The sequence below is a fragment of the Nannospalax galili genome, unplaced genomic scaffold (assembly GCF_000622305.1).
Source record: "Nannospalax galili isolate Female #2095 unplaced genomic scaffold, S.galili_v1.0 scaffold47, whole genome shotgun sequence".
NCBI classification, from domain to species: domain Eukaryota; kingdom Metazoa; phylum Chordata; class Mammalia; order Rodentia; family Spalacidae; genus Nannospalax; species Nannospalax galili.
Genome location: NW_008357641.1, coordinates 380,175 through 399,234, shown reverse-complemented (window position 1 = coordinate 399,234; position 19,060 = coordinate 380,175). Strand labels below are relative to the sequence as shown.

Below are 19,060 nucleotides of genomic sequence, written 5' to 3'. Positions count from 1 at the left end.
CTGCCTCTTGAGTGCTGGGATTAAAGGTGTGTGCCACCATGCCTGGCTAGTCTTTACTATTATATCATTATTTTTGTGGTGTTGGGATGGAACCCAGGGCCTCATGCATGCCAAACAAGTGCTGTGTCATTGAGCTATAGCCCCAGTCATCAAGTTCATTTTACCTGTGTCTCTTGTTGCTGTTGTTTTTTTAAAGACAGGGCCTGACTATATAGCCCTGGCTGGCCTGGAAGTCACCAGGCTGGCCTTAAACTCACAGAGATCCACTTGCCTCTCTGCTTCCTGAGTGCTGGGGTTAAAGGCCTGTACCATTATACTGGCTTGTCTCTTGACTTCAAATTGGGATTGCTTTTAGTGGGGGAGCATTTACTTAGCTTGAGCAAGGCCTTGGGTTCTATACCCAATACTGCAAAAGAAGTAAAAAGATAAGACACTTCATAGCCTTCATAGGAATCTATGAAATGAAACCTGAGTTGATGCTCAGTGTCGTGAGTAATCAAGCTCCTTCTGGGCCACCATGCTCGGCACACCAATTCACAGAAATATATTTTAAAATTGATAAAATATTGAGGGACCAGGTGATAGGTCCCTGACAGGCAGACAGACACTTAAACATCTAAGATGGCCAAAGTTCTGCTTCTTCTCTGTCTCCAAGACAGAGACTTAGTGGACTTTTTTTGCCCTCCTTCAGAGGGAACTGTTAGGGGGAGACTTTCAAATCTTTGAAGGGGTGGGGAGAAGGGTTGTGGCAGGAGCCAATCAGTTTCCCTTTCTTTGTCTGGATTATCCATTCCCCCTTGATAAGCCAAACTAGCCAATTCCAAGGGAGAAAGGGAACTGGCCCCATCCCAAGTCTGTGAACACCCAACCTTTTGAACAGATGCACACACCAGCTCTGGATCCCCTCTGTGCCTTGGAAGTTGGTCTCTGTGTCTTTTTTGTGTGTGCTTCTGCTTCCAATAAAGTCTGGCTGTGACCGGAGACCTTGATTTTCCTGTCTTTTTATTTTTTAAATCAGTAGCAAAAAATAATCCCTTCCTTTAACCCTCTACAACCTAGCCCTGATGGCATCACATTTTACAGGACCAAAAATATGGCTTGACTGGGTGTGGTGGTGCACGCCTTTAATCCCAGCACTCAGGGAGCAGATGTAGGGGGATCTCTGTGAGTTTGAGGCCAGCCTGGTCTACATAGTGAGTTCCAGGCCACCCAGGGCTATACAGTGAGACCCCCCTTTTTTTGAAATTACAAAATTGATCAATATTGAATCTCTTTGTGTGTGTGTTAATGTGTACTTAGATGTACATATGTGTGTGCACGCATATGGAGGCTAGAGGTCACCCTCAGGAGTTGTTTCTCAGGCCCCGTTCACCTTGTTTTTTGAGACAGTCTTTCCTTCCTTCCTTCCTTCCTTCCTTCCTTCCTTCCTTCCTTCCTTCCTTCCTTCCTTCCTTCCTTCCGTCTTTTTTAGACAGGGTTTTCCTGTAGACCCAGCTGGCCTGGCACTTACTATGTAGACCAAGCTAGCCTTGAACTCACAAAGATCCATGTGCCTCTGCCTCCCAAGTGCTGGGATTGAAGGTGTGTACCACCATGCCTGGTGAGACAGTGTTTCTTACTTGCTTGGATTTTGCCAACTACACTAGGCTGGCTGGCCAGGGAGCCCCAGGTATCTGCCTGTCTCTGCCTCCCCAGAGCTGAGACTACAAGTGCACACTACACCATCCTTTTAAGGGGTTCTTGGGAACCAAACTCAGCTCAGGTCCTGTGCTTGTATAGTGAGCTCTTACTGGCTGAGCCATCTCCCCAGCTCCTGCTCCTACCCTCTCTCTCTCTCTCTCTCTCTCTCTCTCTCTCTCTCTCTCTCCCCCCCCCCCTTCATGCTAGAGATTGAACCTGTGCCCTGCATGTTAGGCAAGAGCTCTAGCCCCCAGCTGTGGCCCTAGCCATCACATTACACTTCTATTAGAAGTACTGCTATAGACTCACACTTCTATTAGAAGCACTGCTATAGACAGCTGCTAGTCACTTATCCCCAGTGAGTATAAAATTCAGTGCTGATGTGTGGGCTCCAGGGTAAAGGGTGCTGCTGCCTCTGCTCTGCATCCTACACTGGCAATCACTGAATCACCCTCCTCCTCGAAATTTACCCTCAGAAGGCCACCACGTCCAGCTGTCCCAGACCACCAAGACCTGGTCTCTGGGCTACTTGATGATCTCTGAGCACTGAGCCATGGCTTCTGAATTCCACATGTCCCACTAGAAGTTGGACGCAGTGGGAGTGTGATTTAAATTCTGTGTGTGGCGCTGAGGACTGAGTCTGAGCCTTGGGCACGCTAGGCAAGTACTCTTCCATTGCACTACATCTCCCAACTTCCTCCTGCCCTGATTTTTCTTTTTTTTTTTTTTGGTCTTTTTGAGACAGGGTCTCCCTGTAGCCCCAGTTACCCTGGAACTCACTATGTAGACCAGGCTGGCCTTGAACTCACGAGATTCACCTGCCTCTGTCCTCCAAGTGCTGGGATTAAAGGTGTGCACTACCATGCCAGGCACGTTTTTTTCCCTTTGATTTTGTTTTTTCAACTTTTAATTCTGAGACAGACTCTGAATAAACTGCCTAGGCTGTCCTTGAACTTGCTATGTAGCCCAGGCTTGAACTCTTGATTTTCCTGTCTTAGCCTCCTGAGAGCACGGTTTGCAGATCCGTACCATAGGCCTGGGTGGGAATGGACTCACTTTCTTGGGATGTGCCTGTAGGCTGTAGATGAGGTGGGTGGGTGAATGTGGTCCTGGGTCTCTAACCCACAGGCCCTTTCCACAGTGACTGGCATGGTGGCGCTAGCTGGCCTCAAGAAGGACATTGACCATGTAAGAGCTTACACTAACCAATCCCTGGTGGAACTTTGGAGCTTATTAGGTGAGTATGACTTGAGGAATTTCTCAGAGATGGGGAACATAGAAGAATCAGCATGTCGTACCACTCTATGAGAGTGATTTTCAGTAAAGCCTGTGTAAATGATGCCTCCTCTAGTTAAGCAGTACATAGCCTGCACAACCACACATAGCATAATATGCACATGGCCCTAACTCCAAGACCATATGACAGCATCCTGTATTGTCTCTAGACCCTTCTCGGTCCATCTGTCCTGATGGCTGGATCCCTTTTGAGGGCAAATGCTACTATTTCTCCCCAAGCACCAAGTCATGGGATGAAGCCCGGAAGTTCTGCCAGGAGAGTTATTCTCACTTGGTCATCATCAATAGCTTCGCTGAGCATGTAAGTTGTCCCCAGTAGCTCCTGAGAGCTTCTAGAATTCACACATCCTTTTCTTCTCTAGGTGGAGAGAAAACTGGACTTACTTTTTTGAACCACTAAAACTCTAGTAGCTGAATCTTACTGAGATAGTATGATGCAGAAGTGAGGAGGGTACACTGGGCTGGAGTTCAAATCCTGATTGTATTTAATGGACCTTGATGCATCTCAGTTTTATATCTATCGTGCAAACAGTATGATAACTGTCTCTTAAGCTGTTTTTATTTCCCAGACTGAATTTTGAACCATCTTACATTCATTAACATATATGATCGTCAGAGCTCTATAAATGAGTGTATCAGTCAGGAAGATTGTTTATGTTGCAGTAATAAAGAGTCTCTAGGCAAATGAGGTACTGTAGCTCAAAGTTTTCACCTGTACTCCTGAAGTAGTCATGTAAAGTTCCTGGCTTCTTGTTTATTTTTAAATTAAATTTATGTATGTGTGTGTGTGTGTGTGTGTGTATGTGTGTATGTGTGTACATTCCACAGGGCATGTATAGAGAGGTTAGAGGACAAATTGCAGGAGTCAGTTCTCTTTCTTCCGTGTGGGTCCCACGAATCAAACTCAGGTCATCAGGTTTGGTGGCAAGCACGAGTACCTGCCGAGTCATCCTTCAGCCCTATTATTTTTAAATTACCTTACAAAGTGACTGGATTCCTATTACATTTTCATGTGTACTTAGTTTTGGAGACTCTGTTAGGCAGTTGGGAAATAAGGTGTCAGTTGTATGTCTCCAGAAGGTGAATTGAGATATCTGTAAACAATGCCAGTGACCCAGTACTACTGAAGTTAGGTCCTGTTGCCATTCCCACATATCAGTTACACCTTGCTGATGGGGAAACCGAGGCACAGTACCTGTAAATAACTTGTTTGTGTTCACTCAAAATTAGTATCTGAGCTAGGATTTGAGCCTAGGTAGCTAATTTCAAAGTCTAAGATTTTGACCATAAATATATTATTATTATTATTATTATTATTATTTGTGGTACTGAGGATGGACGTAGGGTCTCACATATGCTAGGCAGGTGCTCTACCCCAGTCTCTCACTGGAGGATTCTAGGCAGGAGCTCTATCACATGCCACCCTGCCCGGCTTTTTGTTGTTGTTTTTTTTATGTGGGCTTTTGGGGCCGAACTCAGGTCCTCATTCTTGAGTGGCAAGTATTTTACTCACTGAACAACCCAGCCTTCCTTCTTTTTTCTTTTAAAAAAATATTTTATTATTATTATTTACATATATGTTAAAAATTATATATATATATATGAATGAGTGTTTTACCTGCATGTATGGAGGAGCACTACATGCATGCAGTACTCATGGAGGCCAAAAGAGGGGGTCACTGGATTCCCTGGAACTGGAGTTACAGGAAGCCAAACCTAGGTCCTCTTCAACAGCAGTAAGCACTCTTAGCCACTGAGCCATCTCTCCAGCCCTTCCTTGCTTTTTCCTTCATGAATCCCTTGGGCTGTAGACTAGAGTTACAAAGTAGCTAAAAAATAACAGGGAAACAAAAAGAAACACATTGGACTAGAGAAATGGTTCAGTGGTTAACAGTGTTTGCTGCTCTTCCAGAGGATCTGAGTCCTGTTCCTACCGGAAGGGCTCATAAATGCCTGTAACTCCAGTTCCAGGAGATCTGATGCTCCCTGGCCTTTGTGAGCACTGCACTTACACTTATACCACCCTCCCACTCCACAATTTAAAATAGCCAGGTATAGTGTCACACACCTTTAATCTCAGCATACAGGAAGCAGAGGCAGGCAGATCTCTGTGAGTTCAAGGCTAGCCTGATCTACATAGCAAGTTCCAGGACAGCCAGAGCTACAGAGTGAGATCCTGACTCAAAAATCTCTCGCATAGTTAAAAAAATCTTATGAAAAGGAAAAGATCAGTTACTATTGTTAAAAGTGTTGCTCAAATGTTAAATGTTAAGATATCCCAGTTGAGTGCTTGAAGTTTATGAATTCAGTAATCCTTTTATATTCACCTTGTGAAGAGGTAGCTACTGTTATCATCCCATTTACAAATGAGGAAATCAAGACTCAGGATATGTATTTGTCCATTGTCAGTTACTGTAGCAAAATACCTGAAGTTGGTTATTTTATAAAGAAAAGAGGTTTCTTTAGCCCACAGTTTGGAGGCTGAAACTTCAAACAGTTTTGGAGGGCTAGCTCAACCTGAAAGGTGGCATCTTTGTAAGATTGTGAGCAGGAAAGATGGTGTGGGAAAACAGGAAGCCAGAGACCAAGGAGGGGCGCCACCTGCCTCTGCCTCCCAAGTGCTGGGATTAAAGGCGTGCGGCACCACGCCCGGCCCACCTTATTTTTTTTGAGATGGGGTCTCTCACTGAATGTGAAGCCTGCCATTTCAGGTAGGCTGGCAGGCCACTGAACCCCAGGATCTGCTTGTTTCTGCCTCCCAAGCACTGAGATTACAGGCACATGCCGTCACACTTGGCTTTCATGTGCATGCTTGGAAATCTGAACTCAGGTCCTCATGCTTGTGCAGCAAGCACTTTATCCAAGGAATCATCTCCCCAGGCCCATGCTTGGCTCTTTTTATAACAACCCATTCTTGCTGGAACTAAGTAAGTCCTTGAGACCAGCAGACACCGGGCACTGGGCTCTACCTGTCAAACGTTCCCATGTGTTGGTTCTGCTATACTGGGGATGGGGACAAACCACATCCAAACAGCAGAGAGGGCCACCGGTAGCATGAGATGGTTGTATGTTTATTCTCAGCCCATATGCTACAGTGGGGGGAAGGTACTGCTATTACTCTGTATGCCATGGGGACAAGAATCAATACAGGAACAAGCTCATACCCTAAGTATGTGGCTTAGTGTGAGGGACCCCCTCACCATGGCATTGTGTAGAAGAACTGATGATGGTTGAATAGAATTTGTACTTGCAGAGTTTTGTGGCCAAGGCTCATGGTTCTCCGAGGGTATATTGGCTGGGGCTGAGTGACAAGAATCAAGAAGGAGACTGGAGATGGCTGGATGGGTCTCCTGTCACATTAAGGCAAGTGTCCTGGGGTCTGCCTGTCTCCTCTGTGGGCCTGGTGCAGGTGATAGGAACGTGATTAAAGGATCAATAAATTTTTTTGAGATAGGTTCTCAAAATTTTCATTTTTCTTTACTGCTGAATGAAATTGCATTATATTTGTGAGCTGCATTAAAAAGTCTGTTCACTTGTTGGTGGACATCTGGGCGGGTCCCTTATTTTAGTGACTAGTGAGTGCAGCAGTAAACAAGGCTGTGCGGGTCTTTGCTTGCTGACTCTAGTCCTTCAGGTGTGTGCCCGGCAGTGAGTAGTTATAGCTGGCTTGTATAGCAGTTCTAGTCTGAGGACTTTTTTTTTTTTTTTTTTTTTTTTTGAGAAGCCTGCATGCTGATTTCCACAGTGGCGGCACCAGTTTACACTCCTACCAGCAGTGTATGAGGGTTCCTCTTTCCCTGAATTCTCACCAGTGTTGGTAGTTGGTTGATGTGGCCAGTGTTCTGTCTTTTAAACTGTTTATTACATGTATTTATTATTGTGTGTGTGTGAGGGGTCATGCCACAGTGTGGATGTTGGAGGGCAACTACAGGATTGTCTTTATTTGCTGAGCCATATGGCCAGCTCGATTTTATTATTATTATTATTATTATTATTATTAATTATTTGTGTATGATGCATGCAAGTGAGTGTGGGCACACACATGCTATGGCAGGCATGTGTGTGGAGGTCAGAAGATAACTTTGTGGAGTTGGATCTCTCCTGCCACCTTTCGTGGGTTCTGGGAATCAAACTCAGGTCATCAGAGGAGTGTTTTTAGTGCTGAGCCATCTCACTGGCTGATACAGGGTCTTGCTGTATGTCCCACACTGGCTTGAAACAGGTGATCCTCCTGCCTCAGCCTTCTGAGTGCTGAGATCACACGCCTGTGCCACCCCACCTGGCCAAGTGTGGGTTTGGGCACATGTGCGTGGCTTGTTTGTCTGTTACAGAAGTTTCACCACCATCACCTCCGTGATCGCCTCACTTACCTCTTCTGCCCACTCTTCCTTTCCTCTTCCATCCAGCTTCTGGGACCCACATGAGCCTAACAATAGCAACAATGAGGATTGTGCCAGCATGAACAGGGGAGGCACCTGGAATGACCTCTCTTGCTCCAAAACTACGTATTGGATTTGTGAGCGGCAGTGTTCCTGCTGACTGGGAGCAAGGCTGGGTCTGCTCAGGCCTCACTCTCCTGTCTTCTTCCCTGGACTTGGCCTTTTCAGAACTCATATGAATGTGTGGGAAGCACAGTCAGTCACTAGGCAAGCTGCAAGCCTGCCTATTGGTTGAGCAGGAAGGCGACTCAGAAGGAGGTGGGGCTTTTGGAGAGGGCAGAACACTTGAGAAGGTAGCAGTCACTACTCTTGGAAAGTGAGACTGGCCCTGCTGGGCACTGAGTCAAACATCGACCCAGGATGAAATGCCCTGGCCTCTCTGAACCCTGATCAGATAGGTGATGGTTGATACTGTCAACTTGACAGGCTCCAGAATCATTGAAGAGAGAAGCCTCTGGCATGTCTGTGAAAAATTTGCTATAGTTTAATTGAGGTGGGAAGACACCACCCCTACAGCCCTCAAATGTGGGCCGTGCTGTTCTGGGGGAGGGCGCTCCCGGACTGACTGAAAAGGAGAACTGAGCAGCACTATTCTTTGACCACCTCCTGACTGTGGACTGCACATGACTGTGGATTGCCTGCCACTCCTGCCACTGTGCCTTCCCCCATCATGACAGACTGCCCTGGAGCTGTGCACCAAAATAAACCCTTTAAGTTCCATTTGTGAGGTATTTTGTCATGGCCACAAGAAAAATAAAAATACAAGTTCTCTGACTGTCAAGATGGTATTGATCAAATCCCAGGAAGAGGTTGGGACAGAATCAGTAACAAGCTAGGAGGCAGACTCAGATCTTTTTGCCAAGACCTGGCCTGTGGAACTTGAAAGTTCCAACATACAGGCAAGCAAGACCTCCCACATAATGTAGCCAGGCTTCACTGTGCTGTCACAGTGACTTCACGTGTGACTCAGGTCCACCATGCTAGTTTGTAGGATTACTGTAAGCATGCAACCTAACCAGGGCAGCTTAAGCAACAGGCATTTATTTTTGTTTTCTTTTTTTGGGTGTCTACATGAGATGTATGATGTATGTGTAGTGTGTGTGTGTGTGTGTGTGTGTGTGTGTGTGTGAGTATAGGCACATATATGCTGTGCTATATGTGGGCATGTCAGTGGGCAACCTTGGGTCTCTGTCCCTGCATTTCACATGGTTTGAGACAGGGTCTCTTGTTTACTGCTGCACTAGGCTAGCTGGCCCACAGCCTCCGGTGATTCTCCTGTCTTTGCCTCCCATCTGGTATTGGACACACTAGAGTTGCAGAGATGTGGCCTCCCATCTAGCTTTGTGTGTGTTCTGGGGATTCAAACTCAGGTCCTCACTCTTGCAAGGCAAGCACTTTCTTTTCCTTTTTTTTTCTTTGAGACAGGGCCTCCCTGTAGTCTCAGTTGGCCAGCAACTTGCTATGTAGACCAGGCTGGGCCTTGATCTCACTGTAGCTTCAGCTGCTTTGAAACTTGCTATATAGACCCAGCTGGCCGCCATCTCACAGTCTGCCTGCCTCTGCCCCCAGAGTGCTGGGTCTAAAGGCATGTGAGATCACGCCTAACTGTGAGACAAGCACTTTACTCACCAAGTCATCTTCCCAGCTGTCTGCTTTATTGTGACAGAGTTCCACTATGTAGCCCAAGCTGGTCTTGATCTTGCAATCCTCCTACGTCAGCCTCTGAAATACTGAGATGACAGGCATGTGCCGTTTGGCTCAGAAATTTATCTGTTCACAGTTCCCTGGATGAGCTCAGGGTGTCAGCAGGGTGGCTTTCTCTGGAGGAGTGTAGACGCTTGTCTTCCCCTTGCTGTGTCTTCACGTGTCTTCCTACTGTGCGTTTCGGTCCTAGTGTCCTCTTCTCTTAAGGACACCAGTCACATTGCATCCCATCCCAGGGAACTTGGCTTCATCATTGCCTTAAAAGAAAACCCAGTCTCTAAATATAGTCACATTCTAAAATGCTAAGGGTTGGGACTTTAGCAAAAGTACTTTTGGGGGATAAAACTTACCCCATAATACCCACTAAATTCTGGAGGTGCCCTTTGTTTCATTGTGAAACCCAAAAACACCATCCAAGGGTTGATACTGTCTCAGCTAAGCACAATAACATCTTTGGATAATCACTAGTGTTTAAGGGTAGGTAGATGTGTTCTCCTCTGGACTAATTTATTGATCAGCAGTGTTCTTTAATAATCATGTTTTTTTTTGGTGTGTGTGTGCATGTGCACATGTGTGTGAATATGAAGACCAGAGGACAACCTGCTGTTCTTCCTCGCTCTTCACCTTGGTTTTGGAGATAGGCTCTCCCACTGGCCTGGGGCCCAATGATCAGCTAGACCGCTTGCTCCTGTCTCCCCAGCACTGAGATTACAAGTGTGCACCATAGAGTCCAGCTTTTAATGATGGGTTCCAGGGGCTCTGAACTCAGGTCCTCGTGCTTGTGTGGCAGTCACCTTACCAGCTGAGCCATCTCCCTAGCCTTCAGCAAGTGCTGTTAATGAATAGCGGAATCTTTCCTGTTACAGAAGCTCTCAGAGCAGCAGAACAGTGGGGGCGGTTGGGCACACTCCACTTCCTGTCTCCTCTGTTCTTATTTCCTCCCACTTTAACACCTGGCACCCACTCACCCGTCACTGCCTGAGCCATTCTCTCACCCAGGCCACAACCCGCCCACTGTCATGCTCTGAGACTTCACCCAGGGGACCTTGGTCGAGTGACTGTTTACTTAGGCTCAGGGGAAGTTCCCACATCTAGAAAAGGAAAATGGGTTTCCTGCAGTGTGTGTGTTGAGAAGTGACGCTGTGGTTGAGGCCACATCTGTGGGTCACAACAGGGTCACAGTGGGGGTTGGTGCCAGCCAGGCCTGTCTGCTTTCTACAACTTGTACAATTGTTCAACTCAAGACAGAAAGGTGTACGTGAGAGCTGGAGGCCAGGTTAGATGATTACTTCTTTTGGTCTTTTTTTTGATACAGGGTCTCCCTGTAACCTCAGCTGGCCTGGAACTCACAGAGATCCTCCTGCCTCTGCCTCCTGAGTGCTGGGATTAAAGGCGTGCACCACCACGCCTGGTTTCAGGTTGGATGATTTAAGTAGATAAAAATAATATGAGCCATGGTTTATAAAGCATGTATTATGTGCTGTACACATACATACACACATACAGTGATTCACTGGCGTTGTTTTTAGTATTAATTTTCCTTTATTTTTGAGAAGTTCACACAGGTATACAATGAAACATATCCATCCCCCATTTTCCCCCAACCTGGTTCCCTCCCAACTTTATTCCTTTTTATTTGTTTTGAGACAGGGTCTCACTATGTAGCCCAGGCTGGCCTTGAACTTGTGACCCTCCTGCTTCCTCCTTCTGTATGCTGGGATGACAAGTGTGTGCTGGCATGCTTGGCCAACACTGACTCGATCTTCACCATGATTTTGTGAGCTTAGAATAATTCCTGTCCCATCTTACAAGCAGAAAACAGGCCTCAAGGGCCCAGTGCCTTGTCCACTTTCTTTAGTGGGTAAGTGGCACAGTTAGATTTTCTCAGGGCCTCCAGTGGTTGCTTTCATTGTCCTTCCTAAGGGATTGTCTATAACCTTGAGTGTCCTTGAGGGCCCTGGCCTTGCAGCAATGGTATCAGCTGGTTATTCTGGGAAAGGAACAGCTATGGTGTGCTTGGAAACAGAACCCTGGGCAGAGAGAGGAGACCACAGCCTGAGTTCTAGGGCTTTTCTGAGACAGGGTCTTGTTCTGTAGACCAGGCCCTTGAATTCATGAGCCTCCTGCCTCCCGGTGCTGGGTGCCTCCCAGTGCTGGGTGCCTCCCGGTGCTGGGATCACAGACTTGTACCACCACAACTCATTTAAGAATGGAATCTTAACAACAACAACAACAACAACGACAACAAAGGGTGGTGGTGGTTGACATTTCTCATTCAAACCACAGGACGAGGTGAGAGGTGGTATACGTGATTCCTTTTATTAGTGTACATTCATTGTACAAGACAACGACAGGCAGCATTATGACAGGCTCATGTGTGTATGTGCTGTCTTTATGTTTATATCCTCTACTACCCATGCTTATCTCCACTGACCCTGTTCACTTTCCCTAGTAATTCCTTTTCTGATTTCATACTCGTTTCTTTTAGATTTGACATGAGAGAAAATGTGATACTTGTCTTTCTGAGCCTGGCTTATGTCATTTAATGTGGTGACCTCCAGTTCTATCTGTTTTCCAGGAAGTCACATTTTATTTTTTTATGGCTGACTAAAGCTCAGTTGAGTATCTATGCTACATATTTATCTATTCACCTATTTCTATAGCTTGGCTAATGTGAATAGAGCTGCAATAAACACAGCTATGTAGGCATTTCTGTGTTTTGACTTTGATTCCTTTGGGTATACAGCCAGGCCAGACAAGGGGCCATCTGACGTGACACCTGATGTACTGAGGGAGTGAGGTAGGACACAGTTTTAAAAATTGCATTTATTGGGGCTGGAGAGATGGCTCAGTGGTTAAGAACACTGGTTGTTCTTGCAGAAGACCCGGGTTTGAATCCCAGCACCCACATGGCAGCTAACAACTGTCTGTAACTCCAGTCCCCGGGGGATCCAACAGTCTCCGTGGGCATTGCGTGACATGGGTGCACTTACATACATGCAGGCCATACATGCATTCACATAAAATAAAAATGATAAAAATTAAAATAAAAAATACATTTATTATGTGTCTCTATCCTGTGTATGTGCGTGTCCATATATGTGTGTGGGTGTGTACCTGCCACAGTGGTCCTGTGGAGATCAGAGGACAGCCTTGGGGATTTGGTTCTCTGCCTCCACCATGTGGCTCCTGGGGATCAAACTCAGGCAGTCAGGCTTGGTGGCAAGCACCCTTACCTGCAGAGCCATCTCACTGGCCACAGGATGCTTTTTCGGAGTTCAGTGTTGGGATGTACATGATTTGTTGCAAGACACAGGGCTGGAGGCACATCATTTATTAGGTGACAATGAGAGTTGGATGAATACAGTTTATTATGTATGAGTGTTTTGTTTGCATGTATGTAAATGCACTCATGTTGTGCAATGCCTACTGAGACCAGAAGAGGGCGTCAGATACTTTGGAACTGGAGTTACAGTTAGCCATTATGTGGGTACTAGGAACTGAACCCGGGTCCTCTGCAAGAGCAGCCAGTGCTCTTATTTGCCGAGCCATCTCTCCAGCCCCTCAATGAGATGTTTTGATATATGTGCACACATTGTAGAATGATCAAGCTAATTAACACATCTTTTTTAAAAAAACAACTGAGACAATTAAAACCTGTTTTAAAAGCAAAATTGAATACATAATACCTTAACTATAGACTCCTGGTTATGAAGGAGATCTTTAAAACTTATTTCTACAAGAATCTATTATATATTAAAAAATAAAACAGTCCAAAGATAAATGTTTGAGAAGTTAGAGATTGTAATTACCATGATTAGATCATTACACTTTAGATCCATGTATCAAATTACCACACTATAATACATAACACATACAAGTGTCAATTAAAAATACAAAGGTGAGTGCATGCTTAGTAAAAACCCTCTCCACAGTTTTTTCTCCTGGCTAAACAGAGCTTAGTCTTTATACCATACTGCCACCTTCTGGTAAAATCAAGAAATAAGAAACTGAAGTAGATTTGAATGCTGGGTTTAGGAAATAGGCATGGAAGAAGATCTAAAATTTTAGGATATGAGGAGTTGAGACAAGTGTTACAGGACTATTAACTAGTTAGTTTTATGTTACTTTAAATTCATTATTATTTTATTATTATTATTATATCAGAACATTCAGGTCCAAAGATACTAAGTTAGTAAGCTTAGTGGCAAGTGCATGAAAAAGGGAGTCTTTTCATATAAAAAAATCTCATATTTATCAATGCATGCATGTAGGCATCTGTTCTTGCACACACCTGCAAATCCAGGCATCCATATACCCATTTCTATGTCCATCCATCCATCCATCCTTCTGTCCATCCATCCGTCCATCCATCCATCCATCCATCCATCCATCCATCCATCCATCCATCCATCCATCCATCCATCCGTTCTAGTTTCATTTCTGTTCCTGTGATAAAACATCTTGACCAAAAAGCTGCAGAGAGAGGAAAGGGTTCATTTTATATGGCTTACAATTCCAAGTCACAGGCAATTATTTCAGGGAGGTCAGGCAGCTAGTCATATCACATCCACAGTCAAGATCAGAAAGACAAAATGTGCCATGCCATCTGCTTGATGCTGCTTATACTCAGCTAGCTTTCTTCAATCTTACATAGTTCAGGACCCAGTCCATGAAATAGTGGAGCTAGGCAATTCTTCAATTGAGACTGTCTTCCTACATGGTTCTAAGTTGTGGCAAGTTGACATTTAAAACCAGCCATCACATCATCCATGTACACATGCATCCATCCACTCCATCTGTCCATCCACTCTTTCTCCAATCCATACATGCATATAGCCATCAGTGTTCAAAACACGCTGCTTTAGGGTTTGGGGCCTCCATGTCAGGTTGATTCATTTTACTCAACATTTCTCACCTTTAAGTTGGGGTTAATCTTGCCAGTCCATTTACTCTTTTGCCACATCAGTTTATTGAGGTATAGCACCTGTGTATATGTAAGTTGTATAACTTGATGGTTTAATATACCATAATGATGCTAAGGAACATATCCAGCACCTCACATTCTTATCATTTTTCAAGTGGAGAGAACACTTAGGATCTACTCTTAGTAAACCTCAAATACAGTATCCAATACACTATTGTTAGCTGTCATCATGACATACATTCCATCTCAGAACTCATGCAGTCCACATAAATGGACCTTTACACCCTTTACACATCTCCCTACTTCCCTCTCCCTCCAGGCACTAGTAACTATCATTCTACCCTCTTCAATCAGTATAGTTCAGATTCCACTTATAAGTAAAATCATTCAGTATTTTGTCTTCCTGTGTCTGGCTTATTTCACTTAGCATGTCCTCACGACTCATCATAAATGACAGAATCCCCCCTCTCCTTTTTTTTTTTAGATCAACGCTGGTTATGTTGCCCAGGCTGGCCTTTTAACCTGTAGTCTTCCTGCCTCAGCATCCCAAGTAGCTGAGATTACAAGTGTGAGATACCAGGCCCAGTTATTTTTTTTATTTATTCATATGTATATGCAGCTATCATACAACATGCATGTGTGCATGGAGGCCAGAAGGCAATCAGTCACCCTCAGGAACACTCTCCACCTCTTTTGACACAGGGTCTCTCACTGGCTTGGAGCGCATCAATTAAAGTAAACTGGCTAGCCAGTGAGCCCCAGGGATCCTTCTGTTTCTGCCTCCCTAGCTCTAGGATTACAGGCTGCACTATCATACCCAGCTTCCTGTCATTCTGGGGACTGCGCTCAGGTTCCTATGGTGCACTTTTCTGACTGAGCTATTTGTATAGCCCCAGTTCCTTCTTTTTAAAGGCTGCATGTCTACATAGCTCACATTTTCCTTACCATTTTTCTGTTGGCAGGCATTTGTGTTATTTCCACGTCTTGGTTACTGTGAATGATGCTGCAACAAATACAGGAGTGCAGGCATCTCTTCATATTGATTTTATTTCCACCCACCTAGAAGTGAGAATTTTAAGTTATGTGATAGTCCTAAATATTTGAGGAACCCCTATGTGGTTTTCCATAATGGCCACAGCAGCTTACATTTCCATTCTCTCTTCTCTACAACACATGCAGTAATCAAACCATATTTATTTGTTGAAAGAAACAATATACACTTGATGTATAAAGACTATCAGGTTGTTTGAAGTGTGTACAACTTTAGTCCCAGCATTCTGGAGGCAGAGGCAGGTGGACCTCTGTGAGATCCAGGCCAGCCAGAGCAACATAGTAAGGCTTTGTCTTAAAAGAGAGGAAAAAATAAATCTGTGTATCTCTATATATCAGTATACTGGTGACAATGGGTGTTTCTAGGGAGGAAAATTTAGGGTCACTGTAAAGCATCCCAAGAGTAAAGCATCCGTGTGCTAACTTTTCCTGTATATTTGCAAAACAAATACACAGAATAAAAGACCAGATTGCCTGTATACTGTTTTGGAAAGTTCCGCACATCTTATTTCTGTGAGAAAAGCAAGCTCTACATGAAACAAATATGTATTCTTGAAAATATAAATTAGTGGGGGCTGGAGAGATGGTTCAGCGGTTAAGGGCATTGGCTGCTCTTTGAGGTTCGGTGCCCAACCGTCTTTAGTTCCAGGAGATCCTACCCCTCTTCTGATCTCCGCCTGCATTGCATGACACAGATCCACTTATGGACAATGCTGGCAAGACACTTATAAACATAAAAAATAAAAATATTAACACACAAATTAGGAAGTCTGGGGAAAACTTAGGGGTACGTAGGCATTGAATTAATGTCAGTGGATCAAAGTGTAAGTGGATGGGAAGGGCGGAGGCTCGGGAAAATTACTGAAGAGCCAGCCAGATAGGCCTGCCCTAGTCACCGCCCACTCCAAAAGCCTGCCCACTCTTCAAGCCCAGACACACTCAGCCCTCCCCTGCTCACTCACGCAAACCCTCAGCTCTGACTCTGCCCAACTCGCCCATCCCACGAACCTAGAACCCTCGCCCCACCCACCCCGCGCAGCCTGGCCACATCCCTGTCCGTCAAGCGTAAGCCCCACCCCTCGGTAGAGGCCCCGCCTCCAGCTGACTCTCCAGGCCTTCAGGGAGGCTACTTTGGCGCCGGCTTCCAAGTGCTCGGAAGGAATCTAAAATTTCTCCTCCTAGGCTGGCTAAAGAAAGGCCTGGTCGGCTGGGTTGGTGGCGCACGCCTTTAGTCCCGGCACTCCCAGCACATCCCAGAGGCAGATCTGTGGGGATGTGTGAGTTCGAGGCCAGCCTGGTTTTCCTGGAGAGTTCCAGGCTAGCTGGGGCTACAGGGAGAACCTGCCTCAAAAAGACAAAAAAAGGCTCAGTCGCTCTGCCCCTGCCATAGGTGTCCCTGGACTTTAGAGCCAGAGCCTCGGCCACTTCCGCTCCCGAGCGCTCCCCGACCTGGAAGCGGAAGTGCCCGGCCGGGGGCAGTGGCCTCCCTGAGTGCCTACCGGTGCTCTGTGCGGGGAGTGTCTGCGGCCCGTTCGCAGGTGCATACCGGCCCCGCGGGAGGGCGGGAGGGCAGGAGGGAGGGCGAGGACCGCCCGGGCGGGCCAGGGGGCCCTGGGTGCGCCGAACTGGCTGCCCGGGCTGCGTGCTTAGCAACGCTGCCGCAGGCTCCGACACGCGGATGCGTGGGAAAAGTGCATTCCCCTGTGCAGTACATCTGCATTAGTAATCGTGTAGGGTTTAATGTTGTCTGGCCTTACCGCTGGACGGTTGGGTATGGGTCTCGTGCAGATTGCTTTGAATGACTTGTCAGATTTGCTTAAAAAATTGACGAGATGAATTAGGTGACGGGATTTTTTGGGGGGCGGCGGGGCAATCGTTTAGCCTCTTCAGTTTCGTGCCTGTCCCTTTTTCAAAGCATAACATCTGTTAGCTTCATTTTTGTGCTTTTTTCTGAAATCTATATCTATGATATATGAGGGATTTGAGCACTTTTGGCTTTTGGTATCCAAGGAGTCCCTGGTGACAACCTTCCGTGCATATATTTCTGAATATATTGGAAAGGAGTTTCTGGACGAGTTAATTTTTCCTTAATTCATTTTAGATGGGGGGAGGGGCTCAGCTCAAACCCAAAGATCTGGCTTCTGTGCAGGATGGTTTGGAAGACACACCGTCTAGTGATGTGCAGATGGTAAGAACCCCGACTTTATCTTTGGTTCCCTCCGGCAGAGGTTGAGGAACCTGTGAGTTGGGAACTCAGCACCGAGAGACAATTTGCCTCGTTTTTATCCATGTGAGCCAGACACTGAGTGTGTGCTATGATTGTCCCACAATGATTGGGACAATCCCACTTGGTAGAGAAGCTCCTGGAAATTATGACTAGTTGAAAGCCCTGCAGGTGAGCAGGCCACATACTCAATTTGAAGAAGTTGGGCTGTCTGCACAGAGTGGTCTTGAAGATGCTGAGATTGTCCTCCTGGAAGGAGGGTCCTGGGGCAAGATTTTTGCCACCACGTCTTATCAGGAGCCACTTCTGCTTAGACAGAAGGTGCCTAATGAATTTAACCAGGACAGGAAGGGCTCGTGGAATACCTGGTCTGTGGATCTGAAGAAGACTTGGCAGGAGAGAGGCTGCTTTGTTGTAAAGGATGTGGAAAAGTTGGAGATCCCTCAGGATCCCACCTGGAAGGGAGCCTTCGAGTGTGGAAAAGCTCTAGAACCAGATGGTGTATTACCATGTGTGAGAAAATACAAACTGAACCCCTGCCACACCATCCCCTTTGGCCTTGAGTTACCACCTCCTCAAACCGTAGACCCTAGACCCTTGAATATTGGTGTTCCTCATTTTGAAGGCTGGCCCAAATCGGGTAGGTGGACGGTGGCATGGCTTGGCTTTGCGCCCAGCTGAGCCACTTGTCTTAGACTCACTGAGGTCTCTGGACTCCTTCATTCTGTGCCATGTTGGAGGGGGCTACACTTGGCCTTCTAAAAATAATTAAAAATTTTTTTCAGTGTATTTTTTTATTGAATTTCTTTGTGCATTTTATACAATACATCTCCCCCATCTGCACCCTTCTATTAATCCCCCACTGGATTTCATGCATTCTGTCATATATGTTAAGGTCTTTTGTGTAACTAGATGTCCCTCAGTGCGAGTTCATTCACTTGAGTCAAGTCAGCCTATCTAGAGTCACTCAATTAAAGAAAACCAACTCTCCTGCACCGAGCAGTGATCAACTGCCAATAGTTCCTTGGCTAAGGTTGGGGCCTGCTGCCCATTTCCCCAGTTCAATGCTAGGGTTCTGTCTGATTAAGTCTGCATGGGTCTTGATTGCTGTAAGTTCAGATGAGAAAGTTCCCTGAGGCTTGAAAGCCTCTATTTCCTTATGTTCATGCATCAACACTGGCTCTTACAGTCTTTCTGACCCCCGCTTCCACAATGGGCCCTGAATCCTGGGTGGATGAGGTTTAATATGGAGTCCTATCCACGGACATGCACTGTGCAGCCTCTTCTTCTCTAAAACCTGGCCAGTTGTGGCCGTCTGCGTGCATTGCATTCTGTTGCATGAGGAAACTTCGCTGGTGAGAGTTGAGGGGTGTGTTGGTGTTCTCTTTACCCTGTTCTGTGTTCCATGAGCCTTAGCACTTGGCTGTTTTATAACAACATTTAAAAAAATTTTTATTTTATGTGTATGAGTGTATTGGCTGCATGTATGTAAGGCCACCTGTGTCATGCAATGTCCATGGAGGTCAGAAGAGGGGGTTGGAGCCCCTGGAACTTGAGAACTGCCATGTGGATGCTGGTTACCGAACCCAGGTCCTCTGCAAGAACAGCCAGTATTCTTAACTGCTGAGCCATCTCTCCAACCCCTATAACAACATTTTAATGGAAACTAACTGGGTACCCAACAGAACAGTGTTGGTAACTTCCAAGGGCAGCACCCTAGTGACCTAATTACTTTGCACT

At 45.8% G+C, this 19,060-nt stretch overlaps 2 protein-coding genes across 2 annotated transcripts in view; both read left to right on the top strand.

Moving 5' to 3' along the window:
- Clec17a (C-type lectin domain containing 17A) overlaps window positions 1–8,075 on the top strand; it is a 10,489-nt gene extending 2,414 nt beyond the window's left edge. The window contains exons 5-8 of the mRNA XM_008855508.2: window positions 2,822–2,917; window positions 3,126–3,277; window positions 6,230–6,339; window positions 7,383–8,075. Coding sequence (XP_008853730.1) covers window positions 2,822–2,917; window positions 3,126–3,277; window positions 6,230–6,339; window positions 7,383–7,515 — 491 coding nt within the window. The 3' untranslated portion in view covers window positions 7,516–8,075. The remainder of the gene's footprint in view (window positions 1–2,821; window positions 2,918–3,125; window positions 3,278–6,229; window positions 6,340–7,382) is intronic.
- Window positions 8,076–16,435: 8,360 nt separating this feature from the next.
- The window catches only part of Znf333 (zinc finger protein 333), a 13,628-nt gene continuing 11,003 nt past the window's right edge, over window positions 16,436–19,060 (top strand). The window contains exons 1-2 of the mRNA XM_029557398.1: window positions 16,436–16,634; window positions 17,198–17,284. Coding sequence (XP_029413258.1) covers window positions 17,198–17,284 — 87 coding nt within the window. The 5' untranslated portion in view covers window positions 16,436–16,634. The remainder of the gene's footprint in view (window positions 16,635–17,197; window positions 17,285–19,060) is intronic.